At 39.0% G+C, this 20,242-nt stretch overlaps 1 protein-coding gene across 4 annotated transcripts in view; it reads right to left on the reverse strand.

The window, feature by feature from the left end:
• Positions 1 to 20,242, reverse strand: part of LOC137131311 (adhesion G-protein coupled receptor D2) — a 90,055-nt gene that overhangs the window by 29,742 nt on the left and 40,071 nt on the right. For 2 of the 4 annotated variants that reach the window (XM_067512389.1, XM_067512392.1), the window contains 3 exons: positions 16,624 to 16,665; positions 12,273 to 12,326; positions 8,090 to 8,243 (listed from right to left, as the gene is read on the reverse strand). In XM_067512389.1, the coding sequence (XP_067368490.1) occupies positions 8,090 to 8,243; positions 12,273 to 12,326; positions 16,624 to 16,665 (250 nt within the window). The other 2 variants (XM_067512391.1, XM_067512390.1) reach the window with 2 other exon arrangements.

Below are 20,242 nucleotides of genomic sequence, written 5' to 3' on the forward strand. Positions count from 1 at the left end.
ATTTTATTATATTAACGGACCTAAATAAACTAAATCAAGTTTACAACTATGAACTTCCGAAGACTTTAAAACAAGTAACAATACTGTGCCTTGGGTATTGGCCCAACAACTGATCAACCAGTCTATTGCTGTTTCATCACCATGTAACTATCAAACACAGACACAAATTGGACATAGAACAGCAGGACATTAAAACAAAAATGTATTGGAAATAAATAGTTCAGGAAGACACTGAAGAAAAAGCACCATGGGAAAACTTAGGCGCCTTTTGAATTCTGCTTGAAACTGCTTGGCCATATTTTCTCACTGGGAAGAAAACTTTAACAAAGCAAGAAGATGACATGAGCTAATACTGGTGACCCAGCACTTTATTCCTGTTTACAAAGGCTCATAACCTTCAACTCCCCCATTGTGTGGGGTCATCTCATCAGGAATGCAACATTTATGCACACACCCAAAATACCCTTCCCTTTTTAATTCAAAATGCCCCTAGAGTTCACCCTCTATTCCCCTCTAAGTCCTATGTCTTGCAGTTGTCCTTCTTTTGTGCTTACAGCAAATATGTGCTGTACTTTTTTTCACAATTTTTGCAATGTACTCTTGACAGCCACTGTCTACTTTTTGCAAACCAACTTGAGTATACAAAAAGATTGAAAAGGCATGAAGGTATCAAAAGCAGCCCACCCCTCAGACTCCCTCCAAAACACACACACACACACACACAGCAAGAAGAGGTTGACCTTGTACTTGCAAGATACCACTATAACAGGAAAAGAATATCAGGGAAATTGAGCATGTTTGTTTGCTGCTTGTTCTTTATTGTGAGAAAGCATATTGTACCAAAAGGTAAAATAGCGATAACCATTGCAATGGCACCACATGTGTCAATCAATCAATGTTTCTGCAAAGAATCATCATGAAAATCACATGATTTACAATTTTATGTTGATCCAAACTAAAATATATATGATATATGATTTTAAATTTTAGATACATGGGTATTTAATTGAATCAAAGTTTTTTTAAGTAATAATGGTTAAATGTTTAATAAAAGGTTATACAGGTAGTTGTATTATTAATATAAATAAATAATGCAACTATCAAACAGTTGTGTTCAAGAAAGAGTGATCAAACAGATCAATAGGACTAAATAAAATATTCTAATTTATTCTATGTGCAATGCTATCTTCTTATTGACTTCCTGTCAATTGCCTTTATGCTTCTTTTTATGTCCTAAAAGGGATACACCATCACAGTCACACTTCCTCTTACTTCTATATTATGAATCCACGGCATTAAAGACATCTTGAGAGTGCATTTTAATAGCTCTTTTATATTATTTTAGGATTATAAAACGGTTAGTCATGATTTTAGATGATTTCAGTCCACTGAAAGTGCATGTTCACCTATACATGCCCATACTGCATTATAATATGCATACAGCAGCATTTGTTTGTACTACTGCACTTGGCCGCCAACCCAATCAATCACACAGAACCCATTGTTGTAATATTAAGTGTTAAGCAGATTAGGGTGGGGGGCATCAAATGGACTGAAAAATATAATCTGATAATCATTTCTACGGCTCAAAACTAATATTTCTTCTGCCGAGTTAGATTTTTCAGGTTCCATGTGGCGGTTCCGTCGTGTAAATGTGACATACGGACTGATTTAACAACTGTGTGTTGAATGAATGAAAGAGACAGTAGTGTGGGGGACTATGCAAATCACCGGCAAATGAAACGCTGTAAATCATAGTCTAAGAGGTTCACGGAGTAGCAACAATGAGCATTAACACACAGCACATGTACTACTCAACTGTGAATATGATTATTGCAGGACTCTAACAATATCATTACGGTAAGAGTCATAAACCATTGCCCACACATTACAACATAAGGTGTTGTGTGTTGTGTCATATTCAATTGTTTGTCATAATCAGTTTATCTCTAATGCTAATAACTGAAAAAAGGCTTTGCAGCAAAAATAATAAACACAAAACAATTACAAATGCAATGTGTTTTAAATTATAAAAAACTGTGGATTTAATAACCCGGTTAATTGTTTTCCCTAAAATATCCTGGTGATATGTGAAAGGGATCATAACATTTGTTCATAAACAAGGGCCATAAACGTAGGACTATACACTGCCCTGCGTAGTTTCAGTCTCTTGATCATATCGTAGTTCACTTAACATTTACTACATGACAAATAACTCTAAGAAAAGTGCAAAAACAGACTTCCTTATTTGCTGTAAATGCTACATGATTAAAACAACATTATATGATTTGACTAGTGATAGTGCACATAATGACTGAGGTAATTAGTCCAGTTAGTTTCAAGGATGGAAACAACATGACCTTTTCATGGTACCTAACTCATGTTTGTCTGCTGTCTTGTTTTCCCACAAAGATGGTAAGGTGCTCATAATTTTTTTATTTGCAGTGGGTCACTAGCAACATTGGGTTAATGTCTGTAGCTGTAGTTAACACTGAAAAATATTACCATTTTAACATGTAATGTACTGTAAGGCACCTTAATACAGGACCAACATACTGTAATTACTTCTTGTAATGCTCGTTTGTATGACCAAAACTTTGTATCATTACTTTTTAAGATTCTTGCAGTTCATTGTATATCACAGTATTTTCTTTTTTATGGAAGCCCGGTTTTTTATATGGGCAGCTTATTCTACTGTCAGGAGTAAGGACATTGAGCTGTTAGCCATTAGAATGAGACCGTACTGCCTGCCGAGGGAATTCTCGCACGTTATCGGGATGGCTGCGTATATCCCTCCCTCAGCTGACGGTGAAGTGGCCTGTGACGTTCTGCATTCCATTGTTAACAAACTGCAGACACTAACCCCGGATGCCCTCCTCATCATCTCTGGAGATTTTAATTATGCCCCTCCGTCCTCCACTCTGTGCACTTTCACCCAGCATGTGTCATGGAACATCAGAGAATAAAACACTGGACTTATTTCATGCCAAATCCAAGGAGAAAATTGACTCTTCCAAATACCTGGGTGTTTACCTTAACAATAAACTGGACTGCACAGATAACATAGATGCACTCATAGGAAGAAACAGACCAGACTCTTTCTGCTGAGGAAACTAAGGTCTTTTGGAGTGCAAGAAGCACTACTTGACTCTGTGGTGGCCTCAGCTATAAAAGACGTTCAGTCTCTCCCTGTCTTTAGCAGCATCAATACGGCAGACAGGAAGAAACTGGATAAGTTGATCAGGAAGGAAGGCTGAGTCCTGGGGATGCCCCTGGATAGGGTACAGGAGGTGGGAGAAAGGACGGTTGTAGCCAAGCTATCATCCTTGCTGGAGATCGAATCCCAAACCCTGTATGACACAGTGACATCTTTGAGCAGCTCCTGCAGTGATGGACTGTTACATCCTAAGTGCCTGAAGGAGCGATAACATAGGTCTTTTCTCCTTGCTGCTGTCACACTTTACAACCAGAGTTGATCCCAGTGAACCAATACTCACTATACTGTATAGAGCTGTCACTGTTTAGGACTTTAAATTGAATTCATCCCTTCTTCATATTAATCTTCAGCCTTTACTGAACGTGAATGGAATTTAACTTAATTTAGGTCTGCATTTTGTATTTTGTAAATATGCAGTTATTAGTGTTACAAATTGTTTGTCACAACTCTTGTGTGCCATGATATTTTGCACTGTTAAAAACAATTTAGGTAATTGTGTAATAAAATTATCACCATGAGTGAGGTAATAGGAATCACTATGCATTTCCAGCACTTCTAGTGGTGAACAATATAATACAATTCGCTAAAATATAACAGTTAAAAAAAAAGCTGCAATAGAGTTAAATGACGGTATGGCAGCATGTGAAAAATACCCAATCATAAGAAAAAATTACAACCCATATTCTGCCCAGCACTACTCGATATTCATTTAATGAATATCACTGACACAGTTAAAGGTCCCTATTACATTTACATGGGTCAACAATGTGCATAGACAAACATAAACCCTGAAAAAGTCCATCCCTCCCTATTATATATTCTCCAGCTTTGTAAAGGTGTGCAAAAATGTATCAATTTAGGGGCACCCATGCTGGGACTATTTCATGTCTGTCTGGAAATTAATAGCACAGCATGTGTCATCATTTTTACTCAATTTTTTTAATCAGCTGGAACAATACACTAAGACAAGTGACACTTTAAATTGCAGAATAAAACCTATGTATCTTTCTTTGCCGTATAACCAAATAACTTATAACTCAGTGCAGCATGGGTCAGGCAGCTAGATTGAAGATAGGGGGTCTGGTTATTGTTACAGTTGGGAAGATTTTAGATGTCTGATTTCATCTAACAGGCCTTTGGTTTCATATTTCAGGCTGCCTTGTAATGCCTTGCAGATATGAAACCTGTCTGTCTGTCTGTGCATTCTTTTGTTTCAGTGCTTTGCAAAAGCTTATGTGTTTCAAATATTTTGACCATCTAACTACAGTATAATGCAACACAATTTACAGCACCACAAACTAATTGGGGCCCCCAAAGACCAAAAATAAAGACAATTGGGATGTTCTATTAAAATGCAACTAGGTGCAAATACAAAGTTTATGCAGAGAAAATTTTTATCAATTAAGGCAAACAAATCCTGAAAATGTGAGGAGAAGATGTCATTGGGACTTAAGGCATACAGATGTAGGCATTCACAGTGTCTTAGTTTTTCAGTGCGGTATATTCGCTGTGTCGTATTGGTGGGGTTCCGTCAGGAACGCATGTGTTTTAACTCAGATGCAGGGTCATAAAATCCAACCTGCAGTTCTCCACCACTTTCTTCCTTGTCCCTAGCCAACAGTACTGAATCCTACTTTCTGTGGATGCAGAAATATCTTATTGGAAAACACTAGTTTTAAATCTGATCTATCAGACAGCCGCTGTGTTTGTTGACTTTATCAGGTGATGTGATGCACATACGATTTCCTTTAGATTCTGAATGTAAAACAAAGTGGCCTGTAAGTGTCCACGTTTTTAAAATTCACACAGTTTGCTCTGTGTATAGACGCGCTCCTCTTTTCTTACTGCGCTGTTTCCTCCTCCAGTCTGTCAGCTGAGATTAAATGACTTTTACAATTTCCACACAGGCTACTGTGTGTCCAACATATAGTTTAATGTTTGATATGGTTTATTCCAACCTAATCTATCATGTAAATGAATCATGTTTATACAGAATGATCGCTGGTTAGTAAACTACCAGCGCAATCAACTGCCTAGGTAGAATTGTTTTATTTATCATTAACTAATCAGCCACAGGACACAGGGGGGAGTCCCACCCATTAATGTATAGATCCTTTTCTAAGTGAGATGGATGTGAACACAGGTTAAATTACTTTTAAAGTCCTAGACAATTATAATGATTACAATAAGTCACTTAGCAGATGCTTTTGTCCAAAGCACCTTACAACTAAACAGGAGACACTAGGGACAACTTGTGGGTTCAGTGTCTTGCCCAGTGACACTTCGAACCACTGACCCTGTGGTTCATGGATGACTGCTCTACCAACCCGGATCGTCTATGTGTCAGACATATTTAATAATAATGGGCTCATTAAAGAAGTTACTGCTGTCAACTTTATCTAACCACCCACCTTCAGCAGTCAGTTAGGTGGGTTTTCCTTCTATGAGTGCATTAACATGGACTTATATAACCAGCTAAATTGCCAGTGTTGAAAGAAAAAGAAACGAAAAGTGGCTCAAACATTGTACAGCATCGGAGCCCACTTCAGGATCGAGTCAAAGTCGAGTCCCCTATGTGAAAGAGCTTCACACGGTAAGCACGCCATCATATCTGAATGGTTTCCTTTTTTTCAGTTTCTGTAGGTGAATATAGAGTTCATTCATTGAAAAAGTGAGGTATTTATGACAACAGCTGCAAATAGCTGCAATGTTTCGGAGACTAAACAAGTATCGTAATTTAATAGTAATTTATTTGACTTTGGGATCGCTTGAAAAAGTCAGCTTAAGTACAAAATTGCCTTGAAACTTTAATTTTATGAGAGGTTTGCAATTCTCATGCCTCTTGAATATTATACTGTATATATCTTCTACTACAATACCTTGATGGTGCTAGTACTATGAAATGCGCACGGACTGGGTGGTATGCTATGATTGTAATCTGACTGGCACCTACAGACAATACACTGAAATCACGTGCCATACAGCGCACAAAAGACGACCATCTGCCATAAGAGCAGCCAATTCACGCCGCACAGATTGACACTTTGAATGCCTACATCTGTAAAATCTGATCTTCATAAGAACACACTTTTCATATCTGTGTACTGGCCTCTAATAGCTGCCCACATCAGCTACAAAAGCTCTGACTCTGATTTGCCTACTGTCAACTCAGCAGCACCTGCCTTACCCAGGTCCACAATCCCCTCCCATCCACTGCGCTCTGCAAACAAATGGTATCTGGTGGTTCTTTCACCACACAAAAGTTCCCAAGCTAAACTCTTCACGTCAGTGGTCCCACAATGGTGAGGCGAGCTACCAAACTCTGCACGCTCAGCAGCCTCCCACCAATAATATTCAAAAAACAAAACTCTTCCGCAACTTAAAAAAAGCACTTCTTCTCATAGCACTTTGCTTTAATGTTGTCTTTTTAACATTGCTTTTATTATTTGTCTTGCCTTATTTGCCTAGTTTATTTGCTTTGTCACTTCTCTAAGTCGCTTCGGATAAAAGTGTTTGCCAAGTGTTTGCCAAATGAAATTAATGTAAATACAATCTTCACCCAAGGATCTACTTTGAAAGTAGATCCTTGGGTGAATTTGGTGCAATCCACCTAGTCTGCCAACCATGCACACAAAGTACAGATAAGCTGCCAACGACTGAAGTGAAAAGGCTTAGCTGCATTTGAGGTACTAGTCTGTATAGTGAAAAATGACATCCTTCACAGGGAAAATGACCACTTCTGAAGTGAACATTTCAAAAAGTAAAGCTACAGGTGCTGCCCTCTTCAAAAGAAAAGGCTTGTCTACCTTTTAAAAAAGGTAGACAAGCCATTGACTTTTCTTATATATTCAGATTTCATCTTTCATTCTAATTGAAAAAACAAAAAACAAAAATCACATAATGGCTGGCCTTCCTTGTTCTTTTTAAGTGACGGTGGCTTGGTGGAGCTTTTTCGAGTAGCAAGGCCAGCAGAGTAATCAAATTAGCACAAGCAATCTTGTGACATCCTATTCAGTTTCAAAGACTAAATCTCTGATCCAACAGGAAAATTCTGAGGGCAAAAAGTAAATTACAGATGCACCGCCCCACATCAGTGGTTAATACTCTTGTGCCTGGTATCAATGCAACGAGGCCCCAACAGTAAATAAGTTGAGGCTTTTTGAGATAGGATTTCTCAGATGCATCTAAGTCAATAACTATGGGGGCTTAGTTGCTCACAGGGGTCTGGTGGATCAGTGGTAGAGCATTAAGTTGGGATGCAGAAGGCCACTGGTTCGATTCCACTAGGTGTGGCCTAAAGGTCCCCTCGGTGCCGGTCCCGAGGCCAGATAAAAAAATGAGAGTGTTGTGACAGGAAGGACATTCGGCATAAAAACTCATGCCAAATCAACATGCGGAACACGTTCAGCTGTGGGGACCCCTGAAGGGACAAGCTGAAAGCTGCTGATTGATATGAAAAGTCGATAACTAGTGGTTTTAAAATACTCACAGAAATTAATATCAATTACTTCACCACATGAAAACATGGAAAGAGGGTAAAGTCAGCATCAAGCAGCAGATCCTAATACACTGAAAATATGATGACTAGTTCCAATCAACAGGCTACAGAAAACAGTAAAATGCACTCAATTTTTCGCTAAAACTGGTATGATTTAGTGATATTGTAAACAGTCTGCATTCACATAGCGCTTTCCTAGGTCATTGGTACCCAAAGTGCTTTACACTGCTTCTCATTTACCCATCCATATTCACCCATTGTGTTGAAAATGCAAAAAGTAACTTAGTGTTTGTTGGTTTTTAAGGTCATTTGGTTCAACACATAATTTGCACAACATACTAATTTTAGTGCATGTTGTGGATCTGACAATTTACCTCTGGCCCTCTCTTCTTCGTTTCCCAGGACAGGCATGTTACCACCAGTGTAGGTGGAGGTGGTCTCCTCCTCCTGACTCATGGTTGCTCCAGGTGGGAAACTGGCACGACAAGAGCTGGTGACTGAGCTGGATGGTCGGGAACTGGCACAATTCTGTAAGAAATGAAAAGGCTGTGAAAGATGCAGAAGATAACTGTGGGGTTTCACACTTTTTAAAGGATTTATACATAATCACTAGGTATCTTACCTGTTAATTCAAGAATAAACATGTAATGTACATGGATTTATTAATTCTGTTCTGGCGCTGTGGATGCTTTAGATTAAAAAAAAAAGTAAATTATTTGGGGTTAGAAATTTTCGTGTGCATTTTTTAAAATTGCTTTTTTAACTGTTGCGTAAGAATATGGTTCTATATGTACTTTTTATAAATAAAGTAGACTTATTTTACTAATCAAAATATTGGCATGGTGAATATTTTTATGGCTTTGAAAGTTTTGTTTGAACATGTACACAATTACCAGATTATTGTTTCTAAGAAAAGGGTTCACCAGTTGGATTTTTTTGACTCAACGTGAGGATTCACATTTCAAATTTAGATTGGTGATCTTGTCTTTCTGAGACAGGTCTTTGAACAGCCTGTTGAAGTCTGTTACCCAATCAAATTAATATCTTAATCTCAACCTACCCTTAGCCTAACCCTAAACCAACAACTCAGGAATAGGATAAGCACACTTCACCTTATTGTTTGTTCTGCACACTTCTATCAGTTGATAATAAATATGTTAATTTTCAAATAAGTAATTTCTTCCTTCTCCCTTCCCTCTATCCTTTCTCAAAACTTCCATTAAACCTTTTGGCCAGAGAAATTTTCCTTGCTTTAAGCTTTAAATGCTAATTAGTAACACATTTTTGTTTTGTCCGTCAGGATCTAATTAGTACATCACACAACTGCATTTGCATTTACAACAACTATTCACAAAATGTCAACAAAAAAATTGTTTAAAGTCTGTATTGTATAATTAAATAATACAAAATATTTTATGCACAAATCATTAATTATTAATAACAGGGACCCAAATTACTAACAGTACAAATATCATCATATTTACATTTAGCAGAAACTGACAGTCACAATATAAAAAAAAACTAGAAAAAAAAGATGTAGTGGACAGTTGTAGATTACTGCATTATCCTTTGCACAGTTCCAGTTTGAGAATCTCTTCTATGAAGCACCTTGTTTTACACAAGCATCTTACAGCCAAACCAAAATAAATGGCAATCACTGAAAACCCATTTGTTTGTACAGCACTCAGACTTGGGGGCTTCAACCAACTCCAGGGCCTCTTGTGTTACATACTTTAATTCTATCAGACAGAAAGACCTCACATGGCAAACAATCAGGGCTTCCTATTCTGGCTGCTTTTGTGTACTGTTCATGTGCAGCATTTAAGCACAAGATACACACAAACCCACATTGAGGGGAAAAAAATCCTCCAGTGCTATATGTCATCAGCCACTCCGACCAGAGCCCCCAGAAATGAAAAGAAAAACATTTTTTTGAATAAAAATATGTAATATTTTATACTACGTACAACAGTTTATATTGAACAAAGGGCAACATGGTGGCAGACAGGTTAGTGCTGCCACCTGCAAAGTCCCTGGTTCACATCTCAGCAGGCAAGTAGTGGTGTTTCTGTGTAGAGTTTGCATAGGCTGCAAAGGTTTCTTCTGGTTACTTGGATTCCATCCCACCATCTAAACACGTGCATTACAGGTTAACTGGTGACTCTTTCAGTAGGTGCAAATGTGAGTGTTAATGTATGTTTATGTATGTCCCTTTGTCTGCTTCGTGATAGACCAATGGGTTGTCCAGGGTGGCATCTCGCCATATGCCCAAAAGCTGGAATCAGGTTAAGATAATGGATAGATGAATGGATGGATTATAAACAACAATATATCATGTTTCAATTATAGACCTCAATGGAAAAAGACTAACAACATGCAGCTACTCTACAATTAGGTTTTGTCATACCAGGCAGACAAAAACTGTCCACAAAATTAAATGCTTGTCCTATTCATTTTTCTAATGACAAGACTGATTTCAACTACTTTTTAGCTTCTTATATCTTGTCAAAACTTGAATTAAGATCAAAAAAACTAATCTGCCTCCAATTTATATCTATATTTCAGTGGTGTCAGGAGCATGAAGTATTGGGGGGGGGGGGGGTTGTTTGTTATTTGGGTGCTGGAACTGACAGCTTTATTTCACAAAGCAATCTGGCTGTGTGCACAAGAGGGAGGTCAGGGTGGGTCAGGAGGCACTTGTATCAAACAGGCAAGCTGCAATGGTCAAAGTATGTGTGAGTGAGTGAGAGAGAGTGTGAGTGTATGTCTGTGCATGTGTGTGTGTGTCCACCCCTGGGGATTAAAAAAATAAACAGTGTGTGACCCACGACCGTGTAAAGAGCTACTACAAGGAAGAGGGATAAAGAGGTCGACAGAAGTGTGAAATAAAAGATGGGAGGATGTGTGATTAGGTTTGGTGGAACTTATATGAGGGGTCATCAGGTTCAGAGAAATATAATTTCAGCACAGTAGGAGCAACATATAGTGAAATTGTCCCTACAATATTTAAATTTAGTACTGAGGATAAGATATATATAAATACATGAATATATCTAATGAGAAGTAAAGTACAATATGTATATACTGTAACAGTTACAGTACTGTTTTTTTTTTAAATCCAATCTAATTCTTTAAATAGAAGTTACAGTGTTTTTTCTACTGGGTCACTACTCCAGTCAGTCAAAAATTACAACATATAAACCCCTCCATCTCAGACAAGTGCCATTTGTCTTCAAATGACCCCATATGCAGTAACACCGCCAAAGCCTTCTTATCCCTCACCTGGCAAGGCACAATACCCAATCTTATGTTTTACAACAACAGGATATATAGGGGCATGTGCAGTCATCTAGAGCCAAATGTCTCCTATCTAACCAAAGGACAGGTAGATACAGTATTTCAACCTGGATTTATGACTGAAAATAGCACTACCTAAAAACCGTCAGGCGGCAGTGATGGCTAAAAGACACATTCTGGTTGCGGAACCCGGCAAAATTGGAAAATTGCAAAATTGCCACCACGAGAGGGGCAAGTAAGCAGTAAAAATGACGTTAGATGGGGCTGCACTGATAAAATGAGCAGCCAATATATCAGACTGCACCTGGAACCAACGGGCCCCCGGGGGCCACCGAACCCACCCAATCAACAGAGACACGTGTTTTATTTTATTCATTTATTTATTTTTTATTCTTTATTCTTATCCATTCAGTGTTCATCTTTAGGGGGGTGGGCTTTAAATGAAATAACACTATCCTGATATTTTAAAAACAAGTTACAGTCAAATCATTCTTCATTCTTTCTGTAAAAGACTTCAAGTGTGTGAGCATAGGGATTACGGGGGTGGGAGGTGGGGATATGTGTGGTTCAGTGTGCAATGAGAGGTGCAGGACAAAGTGTTGCTGGTCATAAAACATGACACACAACCTAGAAAGAGGAGTGGAGTTCATGTGATCACAAAATGCATTGTGTGTGTGTCTGTGTGAGAGAGTGAGTGAGAAAGAGAGCGAGAAAGAGAAAATAGGCATTTATCAAGATGCTAGTGTACATAATTGATAGTGTATGTTGTATGTGCCTAATCGTGTGCGTTAAAAAATGTTAACTATTTCTTTTTTTTTTTTTTGCATAGGAAACGTCCCAAACAAACAAACTACCTACACTACACCAGTCCTACCCTTTCAGCCAAATAGTGTCCACCGAGGTATAAATACTGGCCTGACACTTTAATGGCAGGGGACGGCCTGTCCTGGATTAGAAACCTGTAACCCACCGGAGAGCTTGACATTGCTAGGATGAAGAACCTGCAATGGGCAGAGAGTATCCAAAATAGACTGTGGACCAGTGAGAGGTTAGCAGATGCCTCGTGTTACTTTGTGGACAGCTTTCATTGACTTTGCTGATTTATTTATTACAAATTATTTATTTTAAATGAGAAACAAAAACTGTAAGGAAAGTTTAGCCTGCCTTACCATCATCATTTCCATTTGGACATGAACCTGTGTAGATAAAGACATGCATGCACAGAGACATTCATTCACAGTAAAATGGAGGTTTACATACTGAAAAATTAAGTGCTTTTCTCCTCTCCTTGATCCTGTTGACTGTGCTCCGAACCTGAAAATAAGAGCGAATAGGAGCGAAAGAGATGAGTGTTTGTGGTACAGCACTGAATGAATCAAGACAAAATCTTTCACAGCAAATGCAGTGAGCGCCTAAAGTGTAAAAAAGACAAAGGGGAAGAAAATGTAAAGGAAAACAACACATTGTGAGTGTTACTTTGCAGTCAGTGTCGAGGAGCAGTTGGGTGTGTGTGTCAGAGCATGAGAGAGAGAAAGAAAGGGAAAGGGTGTTACAGTATGTCCCAGTGGCTAATGGGACTTGAAAGTGACACATAGAGCCGGCAAACTAAGGAGACGAGTCTAAGCTATCATCTGTCAACACAGAGCGCCGGGACCAACAAATGGAGCTATTGGAGGAGAAGGGACCGCCCTAGCAGAACAGATTACATTCTTACACTTTGGATGAAACAGTGTACTGCACCTTCATTTAACACATTCAATCCTGACAGAAATGCCACAGATTTACAGCATACATGCAATTTCAGCATAGTTCCATTCTTACTAACCCCGAATGCAAATTAGTAATTCGTCTGCTTATTAATGTGATAAAAATTTAAAAACAACTTTTCTGACGGGAACTTTTTTTTATTTTTTAAAATCTCATTGTAAAATGAGACACCTATGGCTATGATTTAGACAGGATAGTATCGTATTTAGTCTGTGAATTTTGTAAATGTAAATATCTTTTAAACTGATTGTATTTTGTAGTATTTAGTTTTTTATAACCAACAATTATTTCATGTAAATATGGTGTGATCCCATCATACATTAGCAATAATCCAACAATTGTATCTATTAAAAGGTAAATTGTATTAAAATCAATTTATATGTACAAAAACATGAAAAAATACAACATCAAGTTTATGCGAATTTTAACTGATACCCACGGTGTAGTGAAATACAACATTTTACTAGACAAACCTTTGTTACAAAATAGGCCATTTGAGGATTATGAGAAAATGCTTAGTAGTTATATTAATAACATAATTGCAACAAAGCCATTTTTTGTCACTTGCTTAGTTAAACCTGCTGAAGTTTGCATGAAAAGCTTTTCACGCTTACAAAGTCTTTGTGTGTGTGTGTGTGTGTGTTTGTGTGCACACACATGTCCGTGCATGGCAACAGCACTCTGTGTAAATTTGTAGTGGCTGGGCACTCATCACTACAGACCATCCCAGCCCAGCCCACCACGTTAGTGAATATGCATTATGGCTTATGGCTTCATTAAGTCACGATGTGTTATAAATTATGACACCACACTGAACACACACAGTCCCAGACAGCGTATGTATACAGAGGATGTTTTGCATACATACCATCGTTGAAGGGCCATATAATGAAGAGAGCTTGAGCCTTGTGACAGGGCAGACTTAACAGCACCAGCATCATGTTTCCAAAATGCCCTATTATTTCTGATAAGATCTGCAGACAGCCTTCGACATGGCGCAGATGTTGGACAGACTCCATTTTAACATTCTTTAATGGGAGAAAGTAAGTCCTGGGGATTCCTCTGATATCAAAAGCAGGCAGCACGCTGAGGCAATTACATGACACAACTTAATTAATCATTTGACAATGAGGGGAAGGGCATTGTTTTAGATGATTTTATGTGTTTAAGGGGTTTTGCGCATACTCAAGGTTCCACAATGATGCAAAGTGTGGTTTCCCATGTAAATGGGCGCTAGGAGATTACCATATTAAAGCAACACCTGCCAGCATCCTTGGAGCTGATGGAGATAAAAGGTCATCAAAGCATGGGATTACAAGGTGACCACCAAGGAAAAGCTAATTGCAATGAATAATGGAAAGCTATTGTCAGGTAATTAGCAATTAAAACGCCGCATTCTGAGTGTAATAGCAGCAGATGCAGTCTGTCTTCCATGCTGTATTTGTAATAATTGAGCCTAGAAACTAGCCTCATGAGCATTTTCTGACTTTGAGACATTAGTTAATCCAAAACCATCTTTCTTCAGACTAACATGTTTAAACACCTACTTGTTCTACCAGGATAACTAACAATAATGTTGTTGTTTGTTGTGGCTTTTGTTGTAATTTGCGAAAAAGTTTTTTCTTTACTCTCTGTGCACTCTTCACACTACTACTAACGAAAGGCTGCCACATGCAGTCAGCGGTCAGTAACAAACCCTTATATATAAATCAATATATGACTGAAACACAACTTAAAAATGTCACAGCATAGTAGAACCTATTTTAGTTTCTGACAACATCTTTGCTAGGATTAAACATAAACATCCTCATTAAGAATCCATCAGTTATTCCTTAAAAACAGATGAATTGATGTGTGCGATAGTGTGATACTGTAATTAGAAAAGTCACCATTCTGAGGCCTGAAGCCTTAAATTCATTTCTGAACAGATACCTCACTGTCTGACATTGCTGACATGGCTCTCTCCCTGACATACCCAAAAGAAACAAAAACTGGAAATTCTAATCCAGTATTTTAGGGATGTTTCCACTGTGTAAATATCTTCTTTTAGATGTCTGGGAGCATAAAATGAGTAGCCAGCTGTGCTCCGTGTGGCATGCTGAAGAACAAGCTATGTGCCAGGTGAGGAAAATTAAAAGAAGCTCACCAGAAAGGTACTGACTGAAGGAGAGCAGTATACATGCGGATAATGGCAAGATTACTTCCCCCCACCAAACCTTAACAAAGAAGTGTGGTCCTTTGGTAAGCTGGAACATGTACATGAGCTGCTCACAAATTGTTAAGACCCCAGGGTCAAGGACAACTTGAGTGTAAGAAAATGAATTCCCATGTGCTAAAAAAGCCACTTAAGCAGGAATGCTGTGCTGATTTATTTTACAGTGTTAAAGGTCAGCTCTCCTTGGCACTGCATTATTGGTGTGTTGCCTATGAGTCAGTGACAGTACTACATCCTCTGAAGAAGACACGGACAACATGAAAAATAAAAAAAGAGGGAAACAGAAAAGGCCAGAGAAAGCTCATGTTACATGACAAATGTCTTCTTGGATGGTCAGATTATATTACTCTAAGTTAAGAAGTAGAGAAAGTAGGACTGGGGCTAATATATATATATATATATATATATATATATATATATATATATATATGTGTGTATATATATGCGCGTGTGTAATAAGTCAAATAAAAAGATTAAGTATACTTGTATTCATCAACTGTGGTGGAAACAGTTTAACATTTGCGTACTGTACTTTTTTCCACATTCTTTTGTCTTTCTTTTTCCATTTTACCATATCACATGTTTCTCCAGAGAAATGAACATGAATATTTTGCTCAAGGACAGCTTTGGGAGCAATTCAGAAATTATTGTTAAATCAGAGGTATAACTTCTGGGTCCTGAATTGTGACTCTGCTACAAGGAAAATTCCTTTTTTCCACATCCACCTTCTTCCAATAATTTGAAGCATTATGTGTGAAGCACCCCAAGTCTGAAAAAGTGAGGCCGTAGATCAGGACATTGAATGGATCACAAGGTCACTGGTTTGAATAAGATCCTGATCCTCAGGTTTCTACCAGTGGGTTAGGTCTCCCATCAGCTCATCAGTGTCATCAGTGTGTGTGAGTGTGTGAATAAGTCAACAAGAGGCCAATGGTAAAACACTTTGTTAAGGTAAAAAATAAGTATATGAGTGCTGTCCATTTACCCTTAAAGAAGGCTCAGCTGCACCTTTGCACACTTAAAGTTAACCCTATTTATATACTCTAAGAGCCACATTTTATGACTTATGTCTCATCCATTAAATTCTATCTCTCCATCTCTCGCCACTTACCCACCCTTCACCCCGACATAGCTACAGTGTATCTAAATGGTAATAATGCAGCATCACCATAACAAAATTCCTCATTCATACATTACATGCTGTTAGTTGCATATAGTTTTCTTCCTATTTTCTTGTGTTCTTATGGTTACTGCTTGGGGCCCTGCAAAGCCCTGGCCAGCAGCTCTGTCAGGATGCTAAATGGAGGTCCGTGAGTTTAAAAACTTAAAGAGGCAGTGAAATATTAGCCAATGTGTGTGAGGAATGAGTGGCTGAGAACCACGGCGTGTCAGTGTTTAATGGTCGGACTCAGATGCATATAAGTTAGTCCAAGCATGAAGGGCAGTGGGACGCTCGCGTGGAAACGATGTCCCCTCCCCACCTTTCCACCCCCCCATCCACAGACATACGTTCACACACATACACATTTGTGCTCTTACACCCCACACACCTTTTAAGCAGGGAGCCCATCAGAAACTTGTCATTTCTCTCATTCACTCCAACAGCCTTGAGACAGAATGCAGACTTACCTCTGTGTTGTACACCCCATATATCAGGAAGATGAACAGGCCCTGCAAACACAGACAAAGAAAGAGAGAGAGAGACAGAAAGAGAGAGCAAGAAAGCAGAGGAGGACAAAGTTGTTACAGTTGTTTTCTCTCTTATCCTAAAAAAAAAGCTCACAAGTAATGAGTGGAGCGACACATACTGGTTAGGTTGATTCGTATCAGAGCTATGTAGAGTTGAAGCAAAATCTAATGAAAAATAATGAGAGAAAAAGCAGGACTTGAAAGAGTACAACTCTCCAAACTGGGCCACCTCCGTAAGGTTCGACTTGCATTTGTTTCGACTACAATACTTGAGCTTCTCATTCCAGCCCCCACTAAGCCATCAAAGGCTCAAACCCAAGGTTTCACACAGGCTTATCAAAATAGACAATCTCAAGTGCCCTGTGTTGCAAGACACAGAAACACACACAAGTATAGTTAAGTGCCACACACACACACACGCACAGAGTTCAGGCTCAAAATGTCCATGCATACATATTTAACAGAGAAATTATGTGAAAACAAACAGCATGAACATAAACACATATTACACCAAACACACACATGCACACACAGTGCAACTCAGGCCAGGCAAGACTATCAAGGAAAACCATTTAAGGACAGCAGAGAGAGACAGAGAAAGCATAATGAAAAAAATGACACATAAAGGAGATATTTCATGTTCACAAAACTCCACGGCTAGTACCCAGGCCCTAAGAATGCCATGCCCTTGGATGCATAAAGGCTGCACTTCTGGTCACAGAAAAACAGCTATTTTTCATTCCAATCCATTGTGGCATCCATTGAATGTACAAGCTGTGCATTCGCCTTCAGGCCATAATGTAATCCTGTTGCTTCAATGGAAACAGTGAGAACAACATTCTCAGAGCACCGACTGAACTGTGCCACAAAAGATGTACCAAGAAGAATAAAAAGGCAGGTAAAATCCTATAAATTTCAAGGCCGATAGATACAGTAGATTCTTTGATAAGCTAACCGTATCGGGATGTGGGTCTAGCTAACAGACACACACACACACACAAACACACACAAAAGAAGAAAAAAAAAAAACAAATTAAAAGTACATCTCTCCCTTTTCACTGCTCAGAGTGTGCCAGCCTTGCTTCAGCTTTAAATGAGCATAAGGACACAACCTGAGGATAGGCAGGAACAACCGGCATCAATCAAGTTGAGTTTGGTACATCCAATTTTTGCCAGAGGGAGATCTCAATGCATCACCATTGACAACATGATTTGACGGCACATTCAGAGTGACTGGCTGGTGATGGCAACCGATGACCTCTAGCCTAAGCTACTGTGCATTCACTACTACTAGCTACTCTCCTGTGCTCCAGGGACTGAACTTCTCTATCTGTTGGGCTGTCAAGTGACACCGTTGGATATCCATTCTCTTTAAAAAGACAATTCTGTTCATCTCTGACATGCCTGAAGGCCTGAAGCTTGATTTATTCTTGTGTCGAATCTAGGCCATAGGTCTCGCGTAAGTTCTTATGACTTAGCTTAATCTCAACCTGCCCAGAAATCCAACTACATGTTGCAGAGACACAGACCTTGGTTCAGTGGGCATGGGGGCCATCCCCTCCACTACCTGATCTCCTCACCACTTTGAATTGATTTTAGTAAAAGTAACTTCTGCTGCAATTCAACATTATCTGCTCAGTTTCGGTAATGTAGAATACCAAAAAACTCACAGTGGCACAGAAAACTTAACAAATCCCACTAGAAACTAGTAATTTGGTGTTGCTGTTGCAGCATGACAAGGGTACTTAAAGATATTTATACTTGCTGCTATGATGTAGCCCCTGCAAAGAACGAACACAAGAGTATAACTCAAGCTTAAAAAGCTAACGTTTCATTATATGTAGTGTAATGTCAAGCCGTTCTTTGGGCACACTAGTACTTTCACTTGGGTAAAAGATTTTATTTTTTTGTCTTTTTAGATCATCCTGTGAGGTGAGGGTCGCCACAGTGGATCATGTTGATTTGGCACAATTTGTATGCCTGACGCAACCCCCCAAATTTCTACCAGTCTTGGGGCTGGCACTGCACGGCTGGGGATGGGCTGTTGGGGGTTTAGTTTCTTGCCTAGAGACACTTCAACATGTTGTCACGAACCTCCGACCCTATGCTCTACCAACTGAGCTACTGCCTTTTGTAGCAGGGATATTTTTAGGCTAATTGTTGCACTTTTACTTAAGTATAGAGTTTGTATACTTCTACCACCCCTGGACACAGTGAATCAGATTTTGCAATGTATGCGGGCACACAACCCCATATGTAGCAGTGTAGACCACCAGTGTTAAAGTTGTTGCTGATCAGAGCAGATACTGAGCAGAAAACAGCAATATTACATTTTAAATGACCCTGAATGCAAAACTGCAGGAAAGTAACCAATTAATACAAGGTACAGGACGTTTTCTATTTAAGTTTTAAGTGGCTAGAGTGGGGCACATCATCAGGAAGTTGTATGTGTTCAGCATAACAGCTACAAGCAGCTTCACCTTTGTTGTTTCTGACTCCTCTGACTACCAGCTGACTGTATCCAAAAGAAAAGAGGAGAACAGCATTGTGTTCACTTTAAATCTCAGACGGCCGCATACTGAATGCGCTGAAGTTGTCTATTTGTTTTTTTTTTGAGACGACATTACAAAAGACTGCACCAATAGTCCACCTAGCTGGAGGTGAAGACATTAATAGTTTTCTCTAAATCTTGTCTGGGTGGCTGTGACTATTTTTAGTCATCCAGGTCATGTTATCCCAGAAGTGCTGTTCAGTGGCAACTGGATTTGCTTGTAGTTCTTGAATAGATTTCACCTCTTGCCCGAAAAGGCTTCTTTTCTGACAAACTGGATCAGAGAGGCAGGCTTATAAACTCTGTGGAGTCGTTAGGTTTTTGTCACTTTGATAGTCACATTGATGTCCCACTCCACTTTCATGTATGATGTTAGATTCACATGCTTTACAGTGTAAATGACTGTAGAGTTAGTAATTTAAAAAAATTCATTCAAGTATCTTCAATAGAGTAACCCGTGTCTTTAAAATGCAGATGGACTGGTTAAGCCCCTTTCACACATGCAGAATCCTGCAATTCCCGACATTATCTGGACTTCATCCTATGAGCTCTCTAGAACAAAGTCTGTATTTTGTGTGTGAGCCTGTGCATGACGCTGCTCTGTCCCACATTATCAGGAGAATTTAAAGCGAGTGATTGGGTGTGTTGACAAAGTTTCCATCACTTGATTGATACTGAGTTGAATGAGAAGAAATTTTTGGTTTTTTTTTTTTTTAATGCATGGCTTCGATGAGTTATAAACAAAACACTGCAGGTTTTCCATCAAGTTGTGCCTTCTGTGTGCAGTGACTGTGCACCAAAATAAAGCAGAGTTTTAATGTGAGGACACTTATGACTAGGATGATCTCCTGCTGTTATATGTGTGAAATGCAGCAGTGTCAAAAGCTCATTTCTCCAGACACTGTCTGGAGTTCATACGTGTAACTGGCTCTAGACTTTTCGTGACGGCGATTTCCTGTGACATCATCCTATGCAGACTTGCACCACTACTGTACCACTGCATGCCAC

The sequence above is a fragment of the Channa argus genome, chromosome 8, assembly GCF_033026475.1.
Source record: "Channa argus isolate prfri chromosome 8, Channa argus male v1.0, whole genome shotgun sequence".
Classification (NCBI taxonomy): Eukaryota; Metazoa; Chordata; class Actinopteri; order Anabantiformes; family Channidae; genus Channa; species Channa argus.